The 18,955-nt window shown below is 50.3% G+C and overlaps 4 protein-coding genes across 4 annotated transcripts; all 4 read left to right on the forward strand.

Moving 5' to 3' along the window:
• Positions 1-2,383: 2,383 nt before the first annotated feature.
• On the forward strand, positions 2,384-3,592 carry CMQ_183 (uncharacterized protein; the record flags this gene model as incomplete). Its single annotated transcript, XM_014313805.1, has 1 exon — positions 2,384-3,592. The coding sequence occupies one exon, from the start codon at positions 2,384-2,386 to the stop codon at positions 3,590-3,592; it is 1,209 nt and encodes a 402-aa protein (XP_014169280.1).
• Positions 3,593-5,308: 1,716 nt separating this feature from the next.
• On the forward strand, positions 5,309-6,622 carry CMQ_294 (centromere microtubule-binding protein cbf5; the record flags this gene model as incomplete). Its single annotated transcript, XM_014313916.1, has 4 exons — positions 5,309-5,355; positions 5,422-5,465; positions 5,665-5,762; positions 6,167-6,622. The coding sequence occupies 4 exons, from the start codon at positions 5,309-5,311 to the stop codon at positions 6,620-6,622; spliced, it is 645 nt and encodes a 214-aa protein (XP_014169391.1).
• Positions 6,623-12,941: 6,319 nt separating this feature from the next.
• On the forward strand, positions 12,942-14,260 carry CMQ_273 (carbon-nitrogen family protein; the record flags this gene model as incomplete). The annotated part of the gene is made up of 4 exons (XM_014313895.1): positions 12,942-13,080; positions 13,164-13,490; positions 13,560-13,572; positions 13,633-14,260. 4 exons carry the CDS (start codon positions 12,942-12,944, stop codon positions 14,258-14,260), a joined length of 1,107 nt encoding a protein of 368 aa, XP_014169370.1.
• A 206-nt stretch (positions 14,261-14,466) lies between these two features.
• CMQ_185 (uncharacterized protein) lies at positions 14,467-15,944 on the forward strand (the record flags this gene model as incomplete). The annotated part of the gene is made up of 2 exons (XM_014313807.1): positions 14,467-15,170; positions 15,248-15,944. The coding sequence occupies 2 exons, from the start codon at positions 14,467-14,469 to the stop codon at positions 15,942-15,944; spliced, it is 1,401 nt and encodes a 466-aa protein (XP_014169282.1).
• Between the last annotated feature and the right edge of the window lie 3,011 nt (positions 15,945-18,955).

Genomic DNA, 18,955 nt, shown 5'->3' on the forward strand with positions numbered 1-18,955 from the left:
ATTTGGGGTGTCCGCTGCCACGTTCTCTTGGGTCCTCATTGTGCAAGCATTCTAGCCTTCTCTCCACGTCGATACGTGCACGCCCTCTTCCGCTCACCCGTTTGCATCTCATCTATCATCCTCCACCCCTCCACCCTAGCTCGATACAAAGCACACATCATCAACACCAATCCACATGGACACCGGTGCCGCATCTGGCCAAAGCTCAAGGCCCCAACGAGCAGAGCACTCTGTCCTGCATACGAGTACAAATATAGACAAGGGTGAGAAGGGCAACAGCTACTCCGTACTCCGTACTCGTACGAGTAGGCCGAATTACCCCATCGCTACCTTCCACATTTTATCTTCCGCCGTGACCCGTGTGCGACAGAGTTTGCGATATGGAGTAAAAAAAAAAGGAAAAAAAGAGAGGGGCATGGGGCCATGGGGAAGAGCACATACTCCGTGCCTGTAAGATATCGTCGATGACGGGGCTTCTCTATCGCGAAAGGCGAAGAACGGTACGAGGACACATCCACCTGGCTCCATGCGTGCTCGTACCCCTATCTTCCGACAGGGACATATCCGCCGGCCCAAATCTTTTCAAACACAGCAGCCGCAGAACAAGCAGAAAGGCCTGAACCAGTGCCAGCACAGCCAGCCGCTAGGATTAGCACAGCTGTGTGCGATATGGGGCATCTTACGACAATTTGCTCTAGCCCTCGCACGAGTGTTTTGCCGACGGCACTTTCCAGCTGCTACTATGTACAACTACGAGTATACAGGCCAAGGAGGGTCATGACCGGATTTGCTGCCGGGTCTACTCCGTACGCCGTGTCCTATTCGAGTCGGGCTAGCCAGTACCAAAGAATACGTACAGGGTGTACATATGGAATAGGGCCATGCAATTCACTTGCATCTTGCTCACGCTTCTTGGCTCCGAATGTTTCGCACCCGTCCCGACATGGTCATCCGCCCCGCCTAGTGCGGCTGGCAAGGGTGGGTGGATACACAGCACCGACAAGGATCTGTCAAACATGGGGATGGTGTTTGTGGCCTCGTCAGGCGCCTGAGAGCATGTGGAAATCACAGAAGGCGCCAAAAGAACCAAAAAAAAGGGAAGTGAGAAAGGGGGGGTGTGGATTCTTGATAGTGGGACTGGAAGAGGAAGGGGCGTGTGGCTCTGGCCATCTCACCGGCTTCCTGTGCTCTTAGCCCCTTTGCCTTTCTTCTTCTTTCCTTTCCACGGCTGTTCCAGGGCTATGATCGATCACACTCCCTTTATCCCTTTGACACGCCCCTCAGATTCACTCACACACACCCCCTCCCCTCCCATCTGGATGTCTCCGTCATTCCCCCTGGCCCTGACCGCCATCCGCAAATTATAGAGCAAGCTACGGAGTACCAGACCACACCTTGCTCGCCCAGTCACTTCAACGCATCCACATCGTGAGCTTCCCAACCCGGCCTGATCCACCTCTGGCACATTTCGCTCGTTCCCTCGTGCTCCGTACTTTGTGGCGCACTTGCACATCCCCGGCCGTGCAGGCTAGAGAAACACTACCAACAACCCGCCTTCTCTGTACCTTACGATATGTACGAGTAGGATACCAAGCACAGCAAAAACCCACCTTTCTCGCCCCAACCAGCGGAACACGCTACGTCTGGCCAGGTTCGCCCATAGGCTGTCTCCCTTTCTCTCCTCCACCGTGGGAAAGTTCTGAGATCCCTGCCGGTGCCATGACGCATGCACATGCTCCGTCGCAGTGCCACTCTCCAAGACACATCTGCATGCTCCTCTTTCGCATCCATCTCCATTCAAACCCATGCACCCACTCACTAACACACGCCCGTCATTTCTTCTGTTTCCTTTACCACGTCGCCACCCCTTCTCGTCCCTCCTGGTCTACCCCATCCCATCCACACACCCGCCTGTTGGCCACTAACACAAGACGGTGCGCATACAGGCATATCACAGACTTAATCATGGATCCGTGCCTGTTTAATCCTCGTACTCGTCTCCGTACACGACACTATTTTCTTCCCTTCCGTGCCAATACTATGTATGGCCACGACCACCGAGCCCGAGCTAGCCTTGCCCTGCTTTATTACCTTCTTCCCTTGCCTTGCATCTTACACTCGTAACACTCCATAATTTTCCGTACTTGGGTTCCCTTCGTCTTTCTCCTTTCGTCTCGCCCCCATCGATACGTGGAGCCCTTTCGATGTGGCGGTTATATACTTAACACTAGCTGATGCCTCTTCTCACTTACACCTTCTACACACCACACCAACATATCTCTTCGACTTCATCAACTCTTCCTTCTGACAGCTTGTTTGATCTCTCATACAACCTTTTCCTTCTTCCTCTCCTCCCTCTTTGTCTTCCATACCGCCCGCCACGATGATGCCGTACATGAGCAGCAGCAACTATGCTGCCTACCCGCAACCGGCACAAATGAATATGTACAACCAGTCCGAGGCCTTCCTGGAGGATATGTCCAAGCAGCTGGTGGATGCTTCCTCAGTTCTGCGAAGGAGACATTCGCGGGGCTCAGCTGCCAGCCAGCGAACCCCAGGTTCGGCGATGCGGATAGTGAAGCCCAGCAGTGCCAGCAACAGCCCTCGGTCAATGACTCAAGCACGGAGACGGACTGTCGTGACCGACGATGTCAACTTCGTCGCATCCCAACAGCCAATCCACGTTACTTCCGCAATGGTCGACCCCCAGGCCTACTTCTATCCTCCACAGCAGCAATACGCACATACCCGGGATATTGGCAATACCTCAAGACCAGCACGACCCGTCAGCTGGCACCCCAGCAGCACGCTCGCTGTCCCCAACCAGTTCGCCCTCTCTATGTCAACACAGTTCCAGATGCAGGCATATGGAACTCCAGCGATGGCATCCGCAATCGACCCTGAATCGTTTCCTTGCTTGCAGTCGATGACCTTCAGCCCGGCCGCATACTCTAGCCAAACGTCTCCCTCGACCTCTTTCTCACCATATTCCGGCGCGTTCGATACTCACACGGCCAGTCAATTTTACTCGCCCAACCCTTGGGCAGTGTCGCCCTCCATCAATGCGAATGGCATCATGTTTGACAAGCTGCCTTCGCCGGTCGATTGCCCTGCTCTCGTCCCGACCTCGATTCCTTCGCAAAGCTCGGAGCAGACCTACCAGCAGCCACAGATGCAGCAGCAGGCCGAGCCACAAAACCTAACCTTTGTCGATGAGCCGGAGAACAGCTGGAACACACTCGCTTCACAAGGATTCAGCCGCTGTGCAGCACCCCCAACGCCTCCAGACAACTACTACTCGACCGCCGCCAACCCGGTTGAGGCCCCGTTGCAGGAGGATGAGTCTGATGGCGAGATTCTTGTTGGCATGGGTCTCTACGACTCTCCGAACAAGGAGCTGGTGGACATTACGCTGGAGAGCTACCGCTCGTCCGTGGCGCAACTTATGGGCGCAGGCTACAAGTACCCTGAGCCGACAGGCAAGGGACTTAAGCTGGAGGACGCCTGGGAGCCGCCCGAGAACATGGATAATGATGACGACAATGACGACGAGGACGACGACGAAGACGATGCCGAGGGCGAGGACCAATGAACACGGTCCTTCTTCTTTCTACTTCTTCACCCTATGTGTGTACTATGTTTTTGCATAGCTATCACTGTTACGATTTTAAGACGACTGGATTCACTTTTATTTTGCATCCTTCTAAAGTATTAAGGCTGGGACGGGAATGGGTGCAACTACACGGGAACTTACATATGGCTTTGCCGTACAGCTCGCAGCTCTTCGCGGAGCATATTGGGATTTTAGCGGGATCATTTTGGAAAATTACAGACTCGGCAGAGGACCGGAGCATTGTTTACGGATGTGTTCAGATACCCATTGACTATTTGTGGAATATAAATCAAAACACTATAAACATAAAACAGCCATGCAGTGTGGCGGTATGCTGTGATTATAATCAGGCTGGAGGGAGGCATGATATGTACAAAGTGAATAGTCAAAAGCCATATTTTCGGTAATCGCAAAATAAATAACTATACGAATAAGGCAGGCGGGGCATCCGAGGCAGAGCCGCTCCTTCCCTTGCGTTGGCTCAGAATGGAGCGCGAGGGGTAAATCCTCTCTTTTGTTTGATTTATTTTATCTACACGCCCCTTGCTCTGGACTTTGTCCTTCCCAACCGAAGGGCGATAGAGTGGGGGCGCGCGAGCGAGGGGCGGAAGGGTTACGAGTACGAGTGCTAATAGTAGGGTGTGAAAATAGATGCACAAAAAGGGTTAGTGCAGGTACTCCGTATTACAGAATAACAGCACATCGTAATACGACGTTCGGAGTACGGAGTATCGTACAGCCACTTGTTACATAGAGGTGATCGGCCCCACTAGATAGCCTAGTCCTTTTTATGCAGCGGGTCATCATGAGGCAAAAGTTTTTGCAACGGCCAGCGCGGTGAGCCAATCAAACAAGCTTTCGCTCCTCTGTTCATCTCATTGCTTGTAGGATGCCAGTCGCTATTGGAAGGCTGCGAACCAAGGCACAAGAAGACGGAAAGCTCATTCCAGCCGAGCGTATGCGGAGTACGGAGTACGTGTGGGATGCTATACGGAACACGAGCAGACGGGGAAAAGCTGAGCCGAGAGGGACAAGTGTCTCGGGGGAGGCAGGGCAACGCCAGAGGAGGGCGCTCGTAAGGAGCACACTTGGCTGGGCGCATCCCCCTGCGTCGTATGCGACGCTGGCAGCTTCGATCCGTCGTAGCTTCGGCCTTCGTCGCCGCTCGAGCTACTAACGCATTTTCGTACGCGGCACTACTATATATGTGGCCATTGTCGAAACGTACAAAGTAGCGAGCTTCATTACGTACAAACATGTTTACGAGTGCTCCGTAGCAAGTGCATACTCCATCCGAAAATTCGTATCTTGCATATCAGAAAAACTCGGATTTTAGGGTCGAAAATGCACCGCCATAATGTGGCGCAGACCAATCATATAAAAGTGGGGATGCCACTATAAATTCTTAAAATCTCTCAGCAAATGAACAGTTTTCAATCCGAATCACGAAAATAACACCTGTTCTCCGGACCCCCAAGCATGACAACTTTGTCATCACGGCAGCCTGCTGCTGGCATTGGGTACTTTTGCCCTCGATGAATGATTGAAGCCCTATTTGCTCCCCGCATATATCAAGCAGTTCATCACCACGGCTGTCACGTTTACTGTGCTGTCTTTGACTGTCATTGTGTGCGTCCTCTTGATTGACCCCAACTGGATTGCGACAAAAGGGACGCCATCCCTTCTATTCCCAAAATGTCTGACCTGATGGACGCATACTTTCAGATGCCGCCTGTATCAAGGTACGCTCCAATCCTCATTGCCCTTCTCACTCTCTCTTGACATCATCTAACTTGTCTCCTACTCAGGATACTCGCGACAGCTGTCTTTGTCACGTCTTGTGGCGTATACAGTAGCATTATTCCAGGCCAATGGCTGTATTTCCATCAGGCACTTTTGTTCCGTATTCCACCCGGGATCTGGCGGCTTGTTACGAGCTTTTTCGTCACGCAGCCACAGTTGTCGATCTTGTTGGACCCATACTTCCGTACGATACTGCCCTATCCACTACACTCGAACAATAAGCAGTGATGCTTACTCTTTGCTTCCAGTCTACTCGTATGTCTCCCAGCTGGAAAAGGGCAACCCACGTTTTGCAAAGCAAGAGGACTTAATATGGTATCTGGCATTCGTGTCTACTACTACTTTGGTAAGCTATACTCTTCGTGGTTTCCGTTCATGTATCTTGATGCCTTTGTGCTTTTGTATATTTATATCTGTCGCGTCCTTTACACCTCATAATCTGCCCGGACAGTGTTTGATCTCACCGCTGTCACGGTTCCTGAAATTGAGGGAGATTACCCCCTGGATTGCGGCCGGCCCGTCATTCGCTGATATAAATATCAAAATGGGTCGGTCGGGGTCTTGGATATGGGTGGGATGTCTTTATGGATGGCTCGAAAACTCTATGGTTTCCGAGCGGTTTTACAGCTCCCTACATCACAGTTGCCTGGTGCCACTGTGTGTTCATGTTTCAGTGTTGTTTTTACTATCGGCCAAGCATGGATGGAGGTGATCACCTGCCTAGCATAATGCTGACTCTGGTCTCTCTAGATCTTTGATACAGCTCTCGGCTTCAATTCCGGCTTCTACCTGCAGGGCCTGATTTTAGCCCTAGCGTATACCGTTACGCAGGATCAGCGTGGCATCAAGGCCAACTTCTTCTTTGTCACCATACCAGCCCAGCTTGTGCCCTACGCTATGATGTTGGCGTCATTGCTCATGGTCGGCCCGGCCGGTATCATGCTTCAGCTTTGTGGTCTGGCTGCTGCCCATCTGTACGACTTCCTGACACGGATTTGGCCCGAGTTCGGGGGCGGTCGTAACTATTTAACCACGCCTGCTTTTGTCTCGCGCCTGTTAGTCCTGGCCTCACGTACCCAACAGCAGAGCTTTGGCACTGCAATCCGTGGTGCCGGCACCGGTGCAGCAACAACAAGCGGAGGTGGAGGTCCTCTTCCAGATGCGTGGAGAACACGGGGAAGAGGACAGCGTCTTGGCGGCGACTAAGGCTAGAGCGTACTTGTACTCTCATAATACATTGTATGCATTACCCGTCATGTCTGTTGTCTTCATTGGTTGAATGTTGTCCTTGAAGTGTTCATGTAGAATCCCACTCGCCAGAGCACTACGGACTACCTGTCAGGTATCCTACGCCACATATGTTACCTCACTGTTGCTCACCTCGATTTCGCCTGTGGCGATATCCTCTGCAAGACTTTCACCAATCTTCAGACCAGGATCTTAAAAGATATTACAGTGCATAAACTGCTATGCGTGTGTCTGCTAGCACAATGCGAAAGCTTGTTTCGCAGTTATCATCTCAAGAAAATTCCAAAACGCCATTCAACATCATCCACCAATCATGACACAACGCCTGAGCCATAAAAGACTCTTAAACCAAGCATGCAAAATAACGATCGAGGCATGTATCAAGACGTGTATTGGCGGAAGTGCTCGCCTCTGATTTGGCCTTCCTAATCGGCTATATTGGGAGGTGTACAGCTATTCGCTTCCCCAATGCGTGCAGCCGGTGGCAAAACAAGTGCCGGCGGTCGATTCCATGCTTTTTGTGGCGGAGAAGGTAACTCCACCGAGTGAGCCGGCGGTGACGCTTCTGAACTCGATTCCGATGGCACTGGATAAGACGCAACCACGCTTACAAGTCCGTGGCTACGAAGAGGATTAGGCGGAATAAATCTGCCGTCGGTGTGCGTTGGCTGTTTTTCAGTATCGCTGACTAGATCTGCAGCCCTGGAGTAGCTCTGTGGGTTATATGTGCTCGACTTGGCTGATCTTTGTGATGATGGCTCCTGGTCCAGATCGCAAGTGCGGCTTGAGCGTATAAAGGTATGTGGAACATATGCTGGATGGGTGGGAAGATCCTTAGAGCCTTCATCCGTGCTGTCGTGGCTCTGGAAGGTAGCTGCTGGTAGTTGAGTTATTTCAAAGGGGTGTTCTGCGATTCCTCCTCGTTGCTCGGACATCATTATCCGGAAGGGTAGATCTTGGCTGACAGAGCTGTCATTAGAGGTATTGAACAACGAGTTTCTGTTTATTCGAGAAAGATGCTGGCTGTTAGCTCGCCAGGGAGCCTCCAGGTCGCTATAGCTTCTCTTGCGTTCAAAGTAGATGGCAAATAAGGCGAGGCTACACAGGAAGAGAACGATGATGCCGATGACAATTCCAACAATGCTCCCAGTTGACATGTTGGTGGTCGATTTAGAGGACGAGGGTGTTGTGGTCGTTGTCTGGTTGCCCGCCGTTGATACGATAGACAACGTTGTGTCTGTAAACAGAGCACCATTCAGGCCCAATAGCACACCAGGACTGGGTTTTTGCTGGCATCCGGCTGAAAGTGCAGTGATGACTGCATTGTATGTTATCAGAAAAGCTGCCTATGTAAACTCTAGGATGGTACTGCTCACAGTTGAAAAAGTATCTTTGGTCAATCGTCGACTGCAAGCATTGGATACAGTCGTCTATGTTTGACCCTTCAAAAGCCCCGTCGTTGACACTGCAGTACTCAAATTCTGTCTCGTTGCTGATATTCAAGTCGCCTGCCTCCAAAGATGTTTGCAATAGTAGGCAACTTGTGCTGAGGGCACATGGCGATTTAATTGATCCCTCGCTGCTCGTGTTTGGAAACGAGTAGAGACAAACGTCCACGACATATCGAAGATTGTCTAGCAACATGTTAGAGTTTAAAAGTCAAAGTCTAAAAATTCGGAGTTCTCGAGTAGGAAGCCTTACACAAATACCAGGAGACGTCACTTTCTGTCCCATTAACTGCAGTACTGTTCTGGAGACAGTTGAGACAGTTCCTGAATTTTATCCCGGTCGAGTTTGACCAGAAATCAACGTCATTGCAGACAATATCTGCCGGCGTCGTGTTCGAGTCGCCGGGATCGAAGGGGTCGCCATCAGTCTTATCCAGGCACAATGCAGCACAGGGTGAGCCTGGGGTCACCTGTAGTGCGTTGGAGGATATTATGAAAAGAAGAGATATGATGATAGGTTTGGCTTCTATTGCTATCATTTTGACGACAGGATATGGATGCTCATCAGATTAAGATCATCAAACAACTGACTCGCAGACAGTCTAGACAAACATGGCAATCCAGGACTATGTTAGGTTATAATAAAACCAAAAGAACTGGCGCAATGGGTATATTTATCCCGTCTCTCAGCCTGAAGTCTTGGAGGGGTGCATTTCTTCAAGCAACGTCGACGGAAGAAAATACCACTCTGTTCGCTTAAGTGTAGAATACCTGTAATAATTGACGCGGGAACAAGGCCCACCTTTCCCACCAGTGTCGCTTGTATTCTGTCTGAAAATGTACGCCGCGGCACATATCCATATATTAGACTCGAAAGCTAAGGTGGACTGCTTGGGGGCTCTCATACGACATTTTAGGCGCTCATCACCAACGGCAGGATCAACGGCAGAGTTGCCTACTCGCTAGCAAAGGCTGCGACATGATTGGCCTCTGTGAAGGGCCTTGCCAACAGACCAAAAGTCTGTACGATTATTGGCTGCATGGATCTATCCCGTCATCTTCTGAGCGGAGGGAAATAAGGCGGAATTTAAGGATGCCCGGCCGCGTTATGCCGGCCACTGATGCAAGGCCTTGGCCTCTCTAACCAATCACTGTCAGAATTGAAGTGGTGGATCCATTGTAAAAACCGGGGATTGGTGAACAGTGCTTTATCTAGGCGCCCAGCGAAGCTTCTAAAGTGGGCTAGTGATTTCTGGAGTAGGGGTTGAATGGACCTGATAGGAAGAAACAGCGCAAACAAATGGACGGAGAAGGAAGGTGTGTTCAGTATAAAGTACCAACTTGTTCCCCCAAACCGTATGACATGTACCCTGCCGCGTTGGAGAAAGAAAGGACCACCCCAGCCAGAGATACTGTCACCAATGTTTTCACCGGGAGCAATCTGGCAGCTGAAGCCATGTACGCTCGCTACAGAATGTTTTGTCAAGTTGAGTACTTGCGTTCCAATCAAACTTCTGTGGAGTAGACAAAATGTCAGTTTCAGTATATTCCGTTTGGCTGCTTTTTGCAAAATCGAATGCGCTGGGAGTTTGGGAAGTCTTTTGTCTAGAAATGGTGCAATTGCAAATGGCATATGCAATTTGTGACTTCACTGTCTCGATGAATCTTCTATTTAGATGAGTATGGACTGCAGGACTGCCTGGGAAAATGCGAAAACTTTTACATAAAACGGACAAAGTGCTGCTGCCGTGCTTACCTGCCTTGGGTGGCAGTTTTTTCCGCAGCAGGCAATGGAAAGATTGATGGGACAACCTTAGACGCAGAAAGAGACGGCTTCTGCCAGGAGCGAACAACTGTGAAATAGGACATGGAAAGAGCATATGATGTATGGGCAACAATATCACTATTTTTCACAGAGGAAAGTGCATTCGGCCATACGAAGCAACCGAACTGATTACAACCCCCAACCAGAGGAGAATTTCTTCGAAAAGTGTTCATGTTTTCTGTCTAACCCATCAATTACTATCGTCAACCATTTTTGGCATCCGATTTAAGTCAAGCCTTAGCCCGAACAGTTCTGCCTCGCGATTATTTTCAGTCTGCACATTTCAATACCTAACAGGATAAAGAAAAATACGCCCGCCAACTGCCATCATGTTTTCTTGCATTTCAATCTTGGCCCTCTGTCTTTGGCAAGTTCAGCAGTATGCCTACGCCGCTCCTATGCCTGTGCCTAGAACCATTGCGAATGCCGCCCGCTCAGATATGTGGACGGCTCGTGACTTTCGGTGGAGCTGTGTGGACGGCAAACATTCTTGCATCTATGATTTCATAGTTGAAGAGAGCGCTGCTGGTGATCACGGCTCGAACTCTACCCTCTGCCACTTTTCTGTCCAGGCCGAAGAAAGCGAATCAATTGGCAGGAGTTCTTTCTCCAACATACCATGCGAACAATCAGCCCATCACCTCTATGGCGGGAGCTGGGGAAGCAACGGGTACTTTGTCTTGACAGTCGACAACGTTGAAGAGAATCTGCGTGCCTATTTTGGCTATAGCGACGATGAGATCAACAGTGGACAAACTTTCTCTCCGCACCACTCGCTTGGGTATATGGTTAGCAATATTGCTGTTTCTGGACGAACTGTACCCGCTTCTGTGCTACCAACGGATCCTGTGAAGAGAGACGCCGATTCACAAGATAACGCGCGCAATTCTGACGAACACGGTCCTGTCGATATGGCCACGTCCACCAGTAATGTCGACAACAATGCCGGATTCTCTATCAAAACGATCGCCAGAGACCCTTCGCAAGACCAAGAAAAAGACGACCAAGGGGTTCACAACGATGGACAAGGACTTGTCGATATATCAGACGAACGCTCTACTGAACTCGGCGAACCTGTGATTATCGGTGGTGGTGGCCCAAGGGTCTATACCACAGCGTTGCTTGCCGATCCTGTTGACGCATGCCCCGCTGACCCAGCTGAAGCGGCACCCGACAGAAGCACGGATACTTTTGAACCCGTTAAGCTTTCCCATCATGATCCTAGCCCGAGTGTCCCGTCTGTTGCAAAAACGTGGTCGGTCAAAAATGTTACACGAAGTAAGTTCAATCCGTGGTAGATAGTACTCGGACTGATGAAAGGACCAAAGCTAATTCATTTAAAGGCTTACGATACGGCCCCAACAGTGTCCACGCCGATTTCCTGATCGATGTTCTACCATCTGGCCCCACGGATATCCCATGCACAATCCAAGTTGACCTGAACAGTTCTCAGGACCCCGCGTTTGCTAGTTGGTATTTTGAACCATGCCAGAGAAGTGGGTGGTACCTCTCATGGGGATACAATACAGCAGACGACTCTGCAGTAGCCACACTCTTAAGGCAAGTTTCGGCCCTTCGAGGAAAAGATAAGCTAGTTGGCGAAGAGACTGACAGCCTTGTGTAGTCCTGACAGATCCGAAGAAGCCTGGTTCGGCTGGGAAAAAGTCAACTCCGACTTTCTTGGGACCACGCTCTCGGACATAGGCCCTTCTATTGTCCAGACTTGTAATTGTTGATTGTCAGAGGACGGAAACAGACACATAGGGGTTTGAATGTGATATAACCGCTGGAACAAGGTCGCTGTTTTAACAGCTCAGGCACGAATTGAGTATCTTACTCTGGGTCGACCAATGAAATGCAATACGGGAAGACAAAAAAGAATACTTAGAACTGCAAGCAAATCCATTTTGCCCGATCCCACCTTTACATTCGTAGATAGGAAGGATTGACTAGTGCGGGGGTTTGACACAGCCCATCACACCTTATCTGCTAATATTGGCTGCAGCAAAATACATCCATACTTCGTACACGTCGTAGACCTCCTTCACATGCAAACCGTAACGGACAGCTATCAAGCCCCATGAAGTGGAGGTGAGGCTACACTCATTCTCGTAAGATAGTAAGACACGAGTACGGAGTACAATAGGACATATTGTATCTCACTCATACGGAATAAATAGTGCAGAGACCGCGATAAGTGCCTTTCCATACTGTATAATATTCCGTCAGGCTCTACACCGTTGCCGCTGTGCAAGTCACGCGGCGTGGCCCCCCTTATTTTTGGTGATAACCAACCCAACCACTGTGGATCTTATTTCGGGAGGGGGCGCGTAGCGCGGGGATATGATTCGTAGGGCCAAGCCAACAGCACACCACCAAGCCCCACCAGTGCGAGCGGAAGACATCCTGAAGCTGATATGATTGGGGTAATGAGGCGCCAATTTGATGCATGTTGACATGAGGCGGGCGCTTTACGGAGTATAGGCCGGCATATTATGTATACTCTGCATGAGCAACTTCTCAGGGCTGGTGTGATATGGAAAGGAGTTCTGTATCCCCTGCTCTACCCCTCCAATGAGCTATGCTGCTTCAAAATATCCCGTCCACCCTCTGTTACTTGTACTCGCAGATTGCCAGTCAGGCCATCGGGCCCCTAAAGCCAAAGCTTTTTTTCATTTTCGTCACCGTCTTCCTTTCCTGCGTTTCTGAGCCGCCAAACTGTCCATTAACGACTGGGGACGCCCACTTTCCCCATTGTATCTTTACTGTCCCCACCCTTTTGGTCTCTATCTTACTTTCTTTTCATCCCTCGCCTTCTCACTTCTGTTATTACATTTCTATCTCGCTGTCTCTCTATCTACGTCTTGAGAATTTCAAAGTCTGTTCTTGGTGGTGTTGTAGTAGCCTTGCTTTTTTGTGCTCAGAGGAGATCAGGCATCCTTGGCGACAGCGTTCAATCCCATGAAATTATTGAAAGAGCATTGCTTTATTTCTTACGCCCAACATGAGGATCGGTTGCCTCCAGTTTGCTCCGCAGGTTGGAGACATCGACAATAACCTCAACCGAGCCGATGCGGTCCTAAACAAGTCACCCGATCTGGAAGACTTGGATCTCCTCGTACTTCCTGAGTTGGCTTTCACTGGTAAGCACATTATCTTCTTGGGTTTCGAATTCGCTACTATCTATGTTCATTGCTCGCGTTTTCTGTTAACAAGTGATGACCAGGCTACAACTTCCATTCACTGGCGCAAATAACGCCGTTCCTTGAACCGTCGGGCTCGGGTATCAGTTCATTGTGGGCACGCACAACCGCCCTTAAACTCAATTGCAATGTTGTGGTGGGCTACCCTGAAAAGGTCGATGTGGCGAACAAATGGCCAACGTCTCCCGAGTTCTACAACTCCGCCATCATGGTAAACAGAGACGGAGAGACAATAGCGAATTACCGCAAGTCTTTCCTTTATGCAATTGACGAGACCTGGGCTCTCGAAGGTCGAGACGGATTCTACGAGGACGAGATCCCCGACCTTGGTACTGTGGCCATGGGAATTTGTAAGTGATACCGTCCCTCTTATATAGAAGCAGACGAATGAAGAGAGCTAACATTCTGTCTTCCTGCAGGCATGGACATCAAGTAAGTACATGGGACAACAACGTCGCAAAAGACTGGATTGACTGCTAACCCCGATGTCAGTCCGTACAAATTCGAAGCACCCTGGCATGCGTTCGAGTTTGCGTTTCACGTTCTCGAGATTCAGGCAAACCTAGTCATCCTGACTATGGCCTGGGTTACGCGTGAACACCCTCGTTCATTTACGCAGTTACCACAAGAGCCTGACTTGGAGACACTAAAATACTGGATTCAGCGCCTGGAGCCTATTATTCGGAGTGAAAATGAAGAAGAAATCATAATCGTCATCGCCAACCGCACAGGCGTCGAGGACGATTGTGTCTTCACTGGAAGTAGCACTGTTCTCGGCGTGAAGAAAGGAGAGGTGAACCTGTATGGCCTTCTAGGACGTGGCGTCAAGGAAGTTTTGGTGGTCGATACCTCGAGAAAGCCATTTGCCAAAGTTGTCAAAGATGACACTGGCGAAGAGGTTGAAGCTGGTGGCGCATATAAGCAGCCGCCGCTGGCTCAAGCTACGGGGCAGTCAACTAAATCCATGCCGTCCACGCCGACGAGCTCAGCGTCTGGTAGCTCGCCTTCCAAAGGCACACTGAATGGGGAGCACCGGCCAAGACGAGACCACACACCGGAAGCCATACCAGCCACTGCTAAGCCGCACACCAAATCTCCAACATTGACCTCGCCCCGTTGAGATCCCCGCCACCGAAGTTGGCACTACAAATCCCGTCGGACACCAAAGATTTGGCATCCTTTCGAAGTCGGAGAAGCCCGCACAGTGGAACAGTCTCTCCTGGCACTGGTGATGTGGATATACCAACCCCAACTGCCCCGAGTCCTACGCCGATATCTCTGAGGCCGAAGTTCGGTTTCCCAGAGGTTCGCTCGAGACTGTCTCCAATGGAGGCCGTCATTCCCAGTTATGCCTGCAAGATCAATGGCAGGGATCTCAAGAAAGCTGCAAATAAGAGGGTGGATTCCCCAATAACGCCCCCTTTCAGGGATGGCCAGGAGATGGAGTCTTTGCTATCTGCGATCTCCGAGAGAGCGTCGCCTTTCCCCTTCGACGAAGAATCGAATGCCGGGAAGCACCGACTCGCCGATTATTCGCAGAAGAGCCCTGCCAAGCCGATCGCCCCTGATGAGGCTGCAAAGACGCCTTCCGACGATACAGGAGACAAGGTTGAAGTTTCCAAGACGCAGCAAACAGTGGCGCCTAGTGATACGAAAGAAGGCAGCTCTACTGGTGTAACCCCGGATGCGGAAAACAACGGACCAGCCGAGAAAGGGGATCATGGGGAAAAGAATGGCAACAAGCCGGAGCCACCTCTTCCCTCGAACATTCCGGCCCGGCCACCTTCAACGAAATCTCGTAACGCAAGTTTGTCGCGAGCTGATGGTAGGACTCCAATCGGTGGACATTCTCGAAGCTCAAGCCTGTCGCGGATGTCAATTCCCATAGCGGCAAGTCCTAGCCTCTTCTATCGGGAGCCCTTTCATAAGCTATGGCACTCGGAGTCTCCGATATACGTCCCACCAGGCGGTGTCACGAAGGAAGACCAGCCAACACGACCGGAGAGTGGCAAAGAAATGGTTGAGATAAGGTATGGACGGGACACACCTCCCTTTGACGCGAAATGCAAATTAGAGACATGCCGATATGCTAACCACAAATATACAGATCCAGAAATCCAAGCATCACCCGCCCTTTATTTGCTTGTATGGCCGCGGGTCCGTCAAATTCCCATCCCTTGGAATTTTCCAGTCGCTCTGTCAGCCGTGGACGACAGCCCTTGGCAAAGGCAAAGGCAACCGAGGGGGACGTGGCGGCTCTGGTCAATACGAGAACAAGTCGGGCTACTGGAAGTGCAGACCGGGGGCGCCAGGCCTCGAACAATCGCAGTATCGTATCACGCGGCGCCATTTCTACGACATCCTCTGCCTCCTGGCTGTTTGAGACGCCTCCGCTGCGGACACAGCCGGGCTTGGATCCCGACGACGAGATCATTGCTATGATCAGTCTCATAAGCCGGTCCTGCCCTGTCCACAACCATTCTCAAGTTCAGACACAGGCGCAAGGAAATCAACCTGGTGGATCCACGACAACTGCAACTTCAAATGCAGGCGAGCTCGCACCGCACATACCTGTTGTCGGAGGGGCAGAAGACAGCATTTACGAGGTGTTTTTACCACCCAATATACGCGAGCTGGTAAATTCGTTGCCTAGCTCAGATTCACGAAATCAAGCCACTTTGCGTGGTCTGGAACTTGCCAGAAATCGCGAGTCTCCGAAATTCGACCCGCCTACACCAACGGCTATGCAATATGATGTCAGCTTGAAAGACGAGAAAAACATTCGACGAGTCTCTTCTGTTTAGGCAAAACAGGAATCTTGACCGGGGAGTGCAACAATGATGACACGGTGCTTACAAGATACGCAATGAATAGGGACTCTGGGAATATGGACGGTATACAAGCGAGGTGTTTCAAACCACCAAGGGTCTCTCAGTTTTTGGGAGTTGTCGGGTGCTCCTTTCTAATGTTTTCTGATATATGTTCAAAGGCGTGTTTTGTGCTTTCAATGTTTGATCTCGTTTGGCTCGTCATTACCACACCTGCATTTCACAGGACTTCTTCAACGTTTGATCTACCATCGGAGCCGTTGCTCAGCTTCCGTATATTCTTTTATTTGATTAAGCATATGCATACCTGCTCAACATATTTTCTTGTATCAAGTCATTTCTCTGCTCTTCGTAGGTAGTAACTCTTGGCCGTCGCGGGCAAATGCCACAAACGACATGGTCACCTGTAACCGATCAAAAGCACATGTCTCTGCTCGACTGCTTTGTCTGATTACCATGGATTACACCTGCATAGCATAGCCGCCATTGCAACATGGCAGACGTATGCTGTGATGGCGTGACCTTTTGATCTCTGCGGTACGGAGTACGCTTTCCGCTGTTGGCGCTACTCCAACGACGCCGGCAATGATCTACATAAAAATCATATCGAAAAGCTGCGAGGTGCTCAATGAGAAGATAATGACCCGCTAAAGTACTGGGGACTGTACGAATGCGGCACAGAGGCCGGATAAAACTAATAACAATGGAACGATTCAATGCGATTTATGAAAGGACCTTCCAGTAATCTAGATGTGCGATACACCGAGTATGTTGCATGAATTGCAGATATAATGTCGCCGATATTCTTCCCATTTACTGTATATGGACGGCCATATTGTTATTTCACGACTAAGTCCACTGTTCACAAGATCCAGGGACACGACATATTATCGTTAAAACCAAAACACTAGCCGTACCCAACGGAGTACTCCGTACAAATATGTACAAGCCATTACGAGGTACTTAGACGCGTACTCTATCCGATTCATAAGTCACATTATGACAAGTTTCTCGTATTGAGGACTTGCAGGTTTTGATGCCTTTCCCTCTTGCAGTAGCGGACGCGGTTGGTTGACCGTGCATGGACGGGAAGACAAGGCATAAGTCATATTTTTCGGTGCAAGGGGGACGAATTAGGTGGAGAATACATTGATGTGTGGCTTCAAATTGCTTAGGTTATCTCGGGCTGTGTGAGCGAAGGATTTACGAGTACGACGTAGAAAGGTTCGAGAGAGACCGCGATAAAGTGTATACATACTACGGAGTATGTACGGAGTACGGAGTACATACGTCGTAAGTAAGACACCACTCTAGAGGCTGTTATACACTGTACGGAGTACGCACTATTTCACGGCTCAGTTGCAATTTTTACTGGACTCTCCTTGAACAGATCACCCTGTAGGCTACATGCATACCCCCACCAGCCCTGCCCTTTTCGGTAAAGGCGGGATTCCTAGGGGAAGGAGCAATAGCCAATCAGCTATCGTATCACACTGCTTGTCCAGGGAGCCCTGGCAAATCCTACCCACCACCAACCACCACCTTACGGCTTGCCGTAGCCTATTCCGTACTCCGTACTCCGTACCAAACACCCAAGAATGAGCTGCTACTATGCAGCCGTTACTCGTGCCCGTACTCGATGTATGTACGCGCCAATTGTCAAATCTGCTCGTTGCAATATGGCCTCTCTTAAATCGTACTGCATATGGCCAGCTCTACGGAGTACTCGTGCGTTTTTTTACTATTATTCTGCCGGCTCATCTGAAGAGGATGCCGCAGGCCCACACCATCCTACCAACCCCAACCCTACTCCGTACTTGGCCACTCGCATGATGCACAGGCGTTGAAAGAGGCACAGGCCGTGGATCCGTGGAAGACATTACGACGTAGTCTTTCCAGGCCAAAATGGGTACACTGTGGTGCAGCTCGTCACACCTAGTTCCGTCACTTTCCATTTCGCCCCCACCCTCTTTCTCTGTTTTCTATTGCCAGCTACGCCATGTACATTTTCCTCCCCTTTGTGCCAGTTTCCGAGTACCTTTTTTTACGACGTGAAGTTCTTGAGAAGTGACAGTGCAAGACACAATGGCAAAACGCGACGCTGGAACGCTTTCCAAACTTTGAATAGCCTTGCCAGAGCTGCAAGCCGCAATTGCAAATCACAAATACCACTTCAAGGGGCGCTTTCCTCCCCCTCCCTCCATCATCGTATCCATCTGCACATCTCAATGTTCTTTCTCTGTGCTCTCTAATTTCCCCATTGGACGGGCTTCATACCCGTCTCTTGTGACATCTCCTGACCATACTTGCGACGCACAGAGATCCAACACGCCGCGGCTGTCCAAGAACAACCCGCGCCTCGCGCTAGAATCACACCAGGTCGAAGGTATATATATACAAGCAAAACTCCTCGCTGCTGATTGTGTGGATCAGTTCTCGTGGTGTACAAGTGGCCGAACATCGTGCAGATCCCCAGCATCCCGGCTGTACGGAGTACTTTGTTCTTTCACTGGTCTTTCACCTGTTCTTATAAGCAGTCCTCCAATCAAGAGCGCTATATCATAAATATTTACCTTTCTGCTGGTCTTTCTCCATTCTTATTTTCCCACTATAAGCAGCTTCAACTTCGCTTCGTTGCAAAGCCCAAGGGACTGTCTCAGGCATACACTGGATTTTCGCAAGCCAAGCTACCCTTGGCATGAGCACAGTACAGGAAAGCGCAGAGAGCCACGCACATTACTGTATTGAAAATGCGACCATTGAAACTGACCCTCACAACTGCCCTGGCGGGCACCACGTCGGCTCTCTTGGTCGCACCTGACTCCCCCTGCTCTCAGTATTGTGGAAATGTACTGTCATCCACTACTGCTTCTGACATAATTTGTGACGATGGATCTTTTTCTGGCAACTCGGCTGGAACGGTCTTCGAAACTTGCATCGACTGCGAGCTCAAAAGCACCTACTCAAGCAACAATGAGTCTGACTTA

Source organism: Grosmannia clavigera (assembly GCF_000143105.1).
Source record: "Grosmannia clavigera kw1407 unplaced genomic scaffold GCSC_179, whole genome shotgun sequence".
In the NCBI taxonomy this organism is placed as follows: Eukaryota; Fungi; Ascomycota; class Sordariomycetes; order Ophiostomatales; family Ophiostomataceae; genus Leptographium; species Leptographium clavigerum.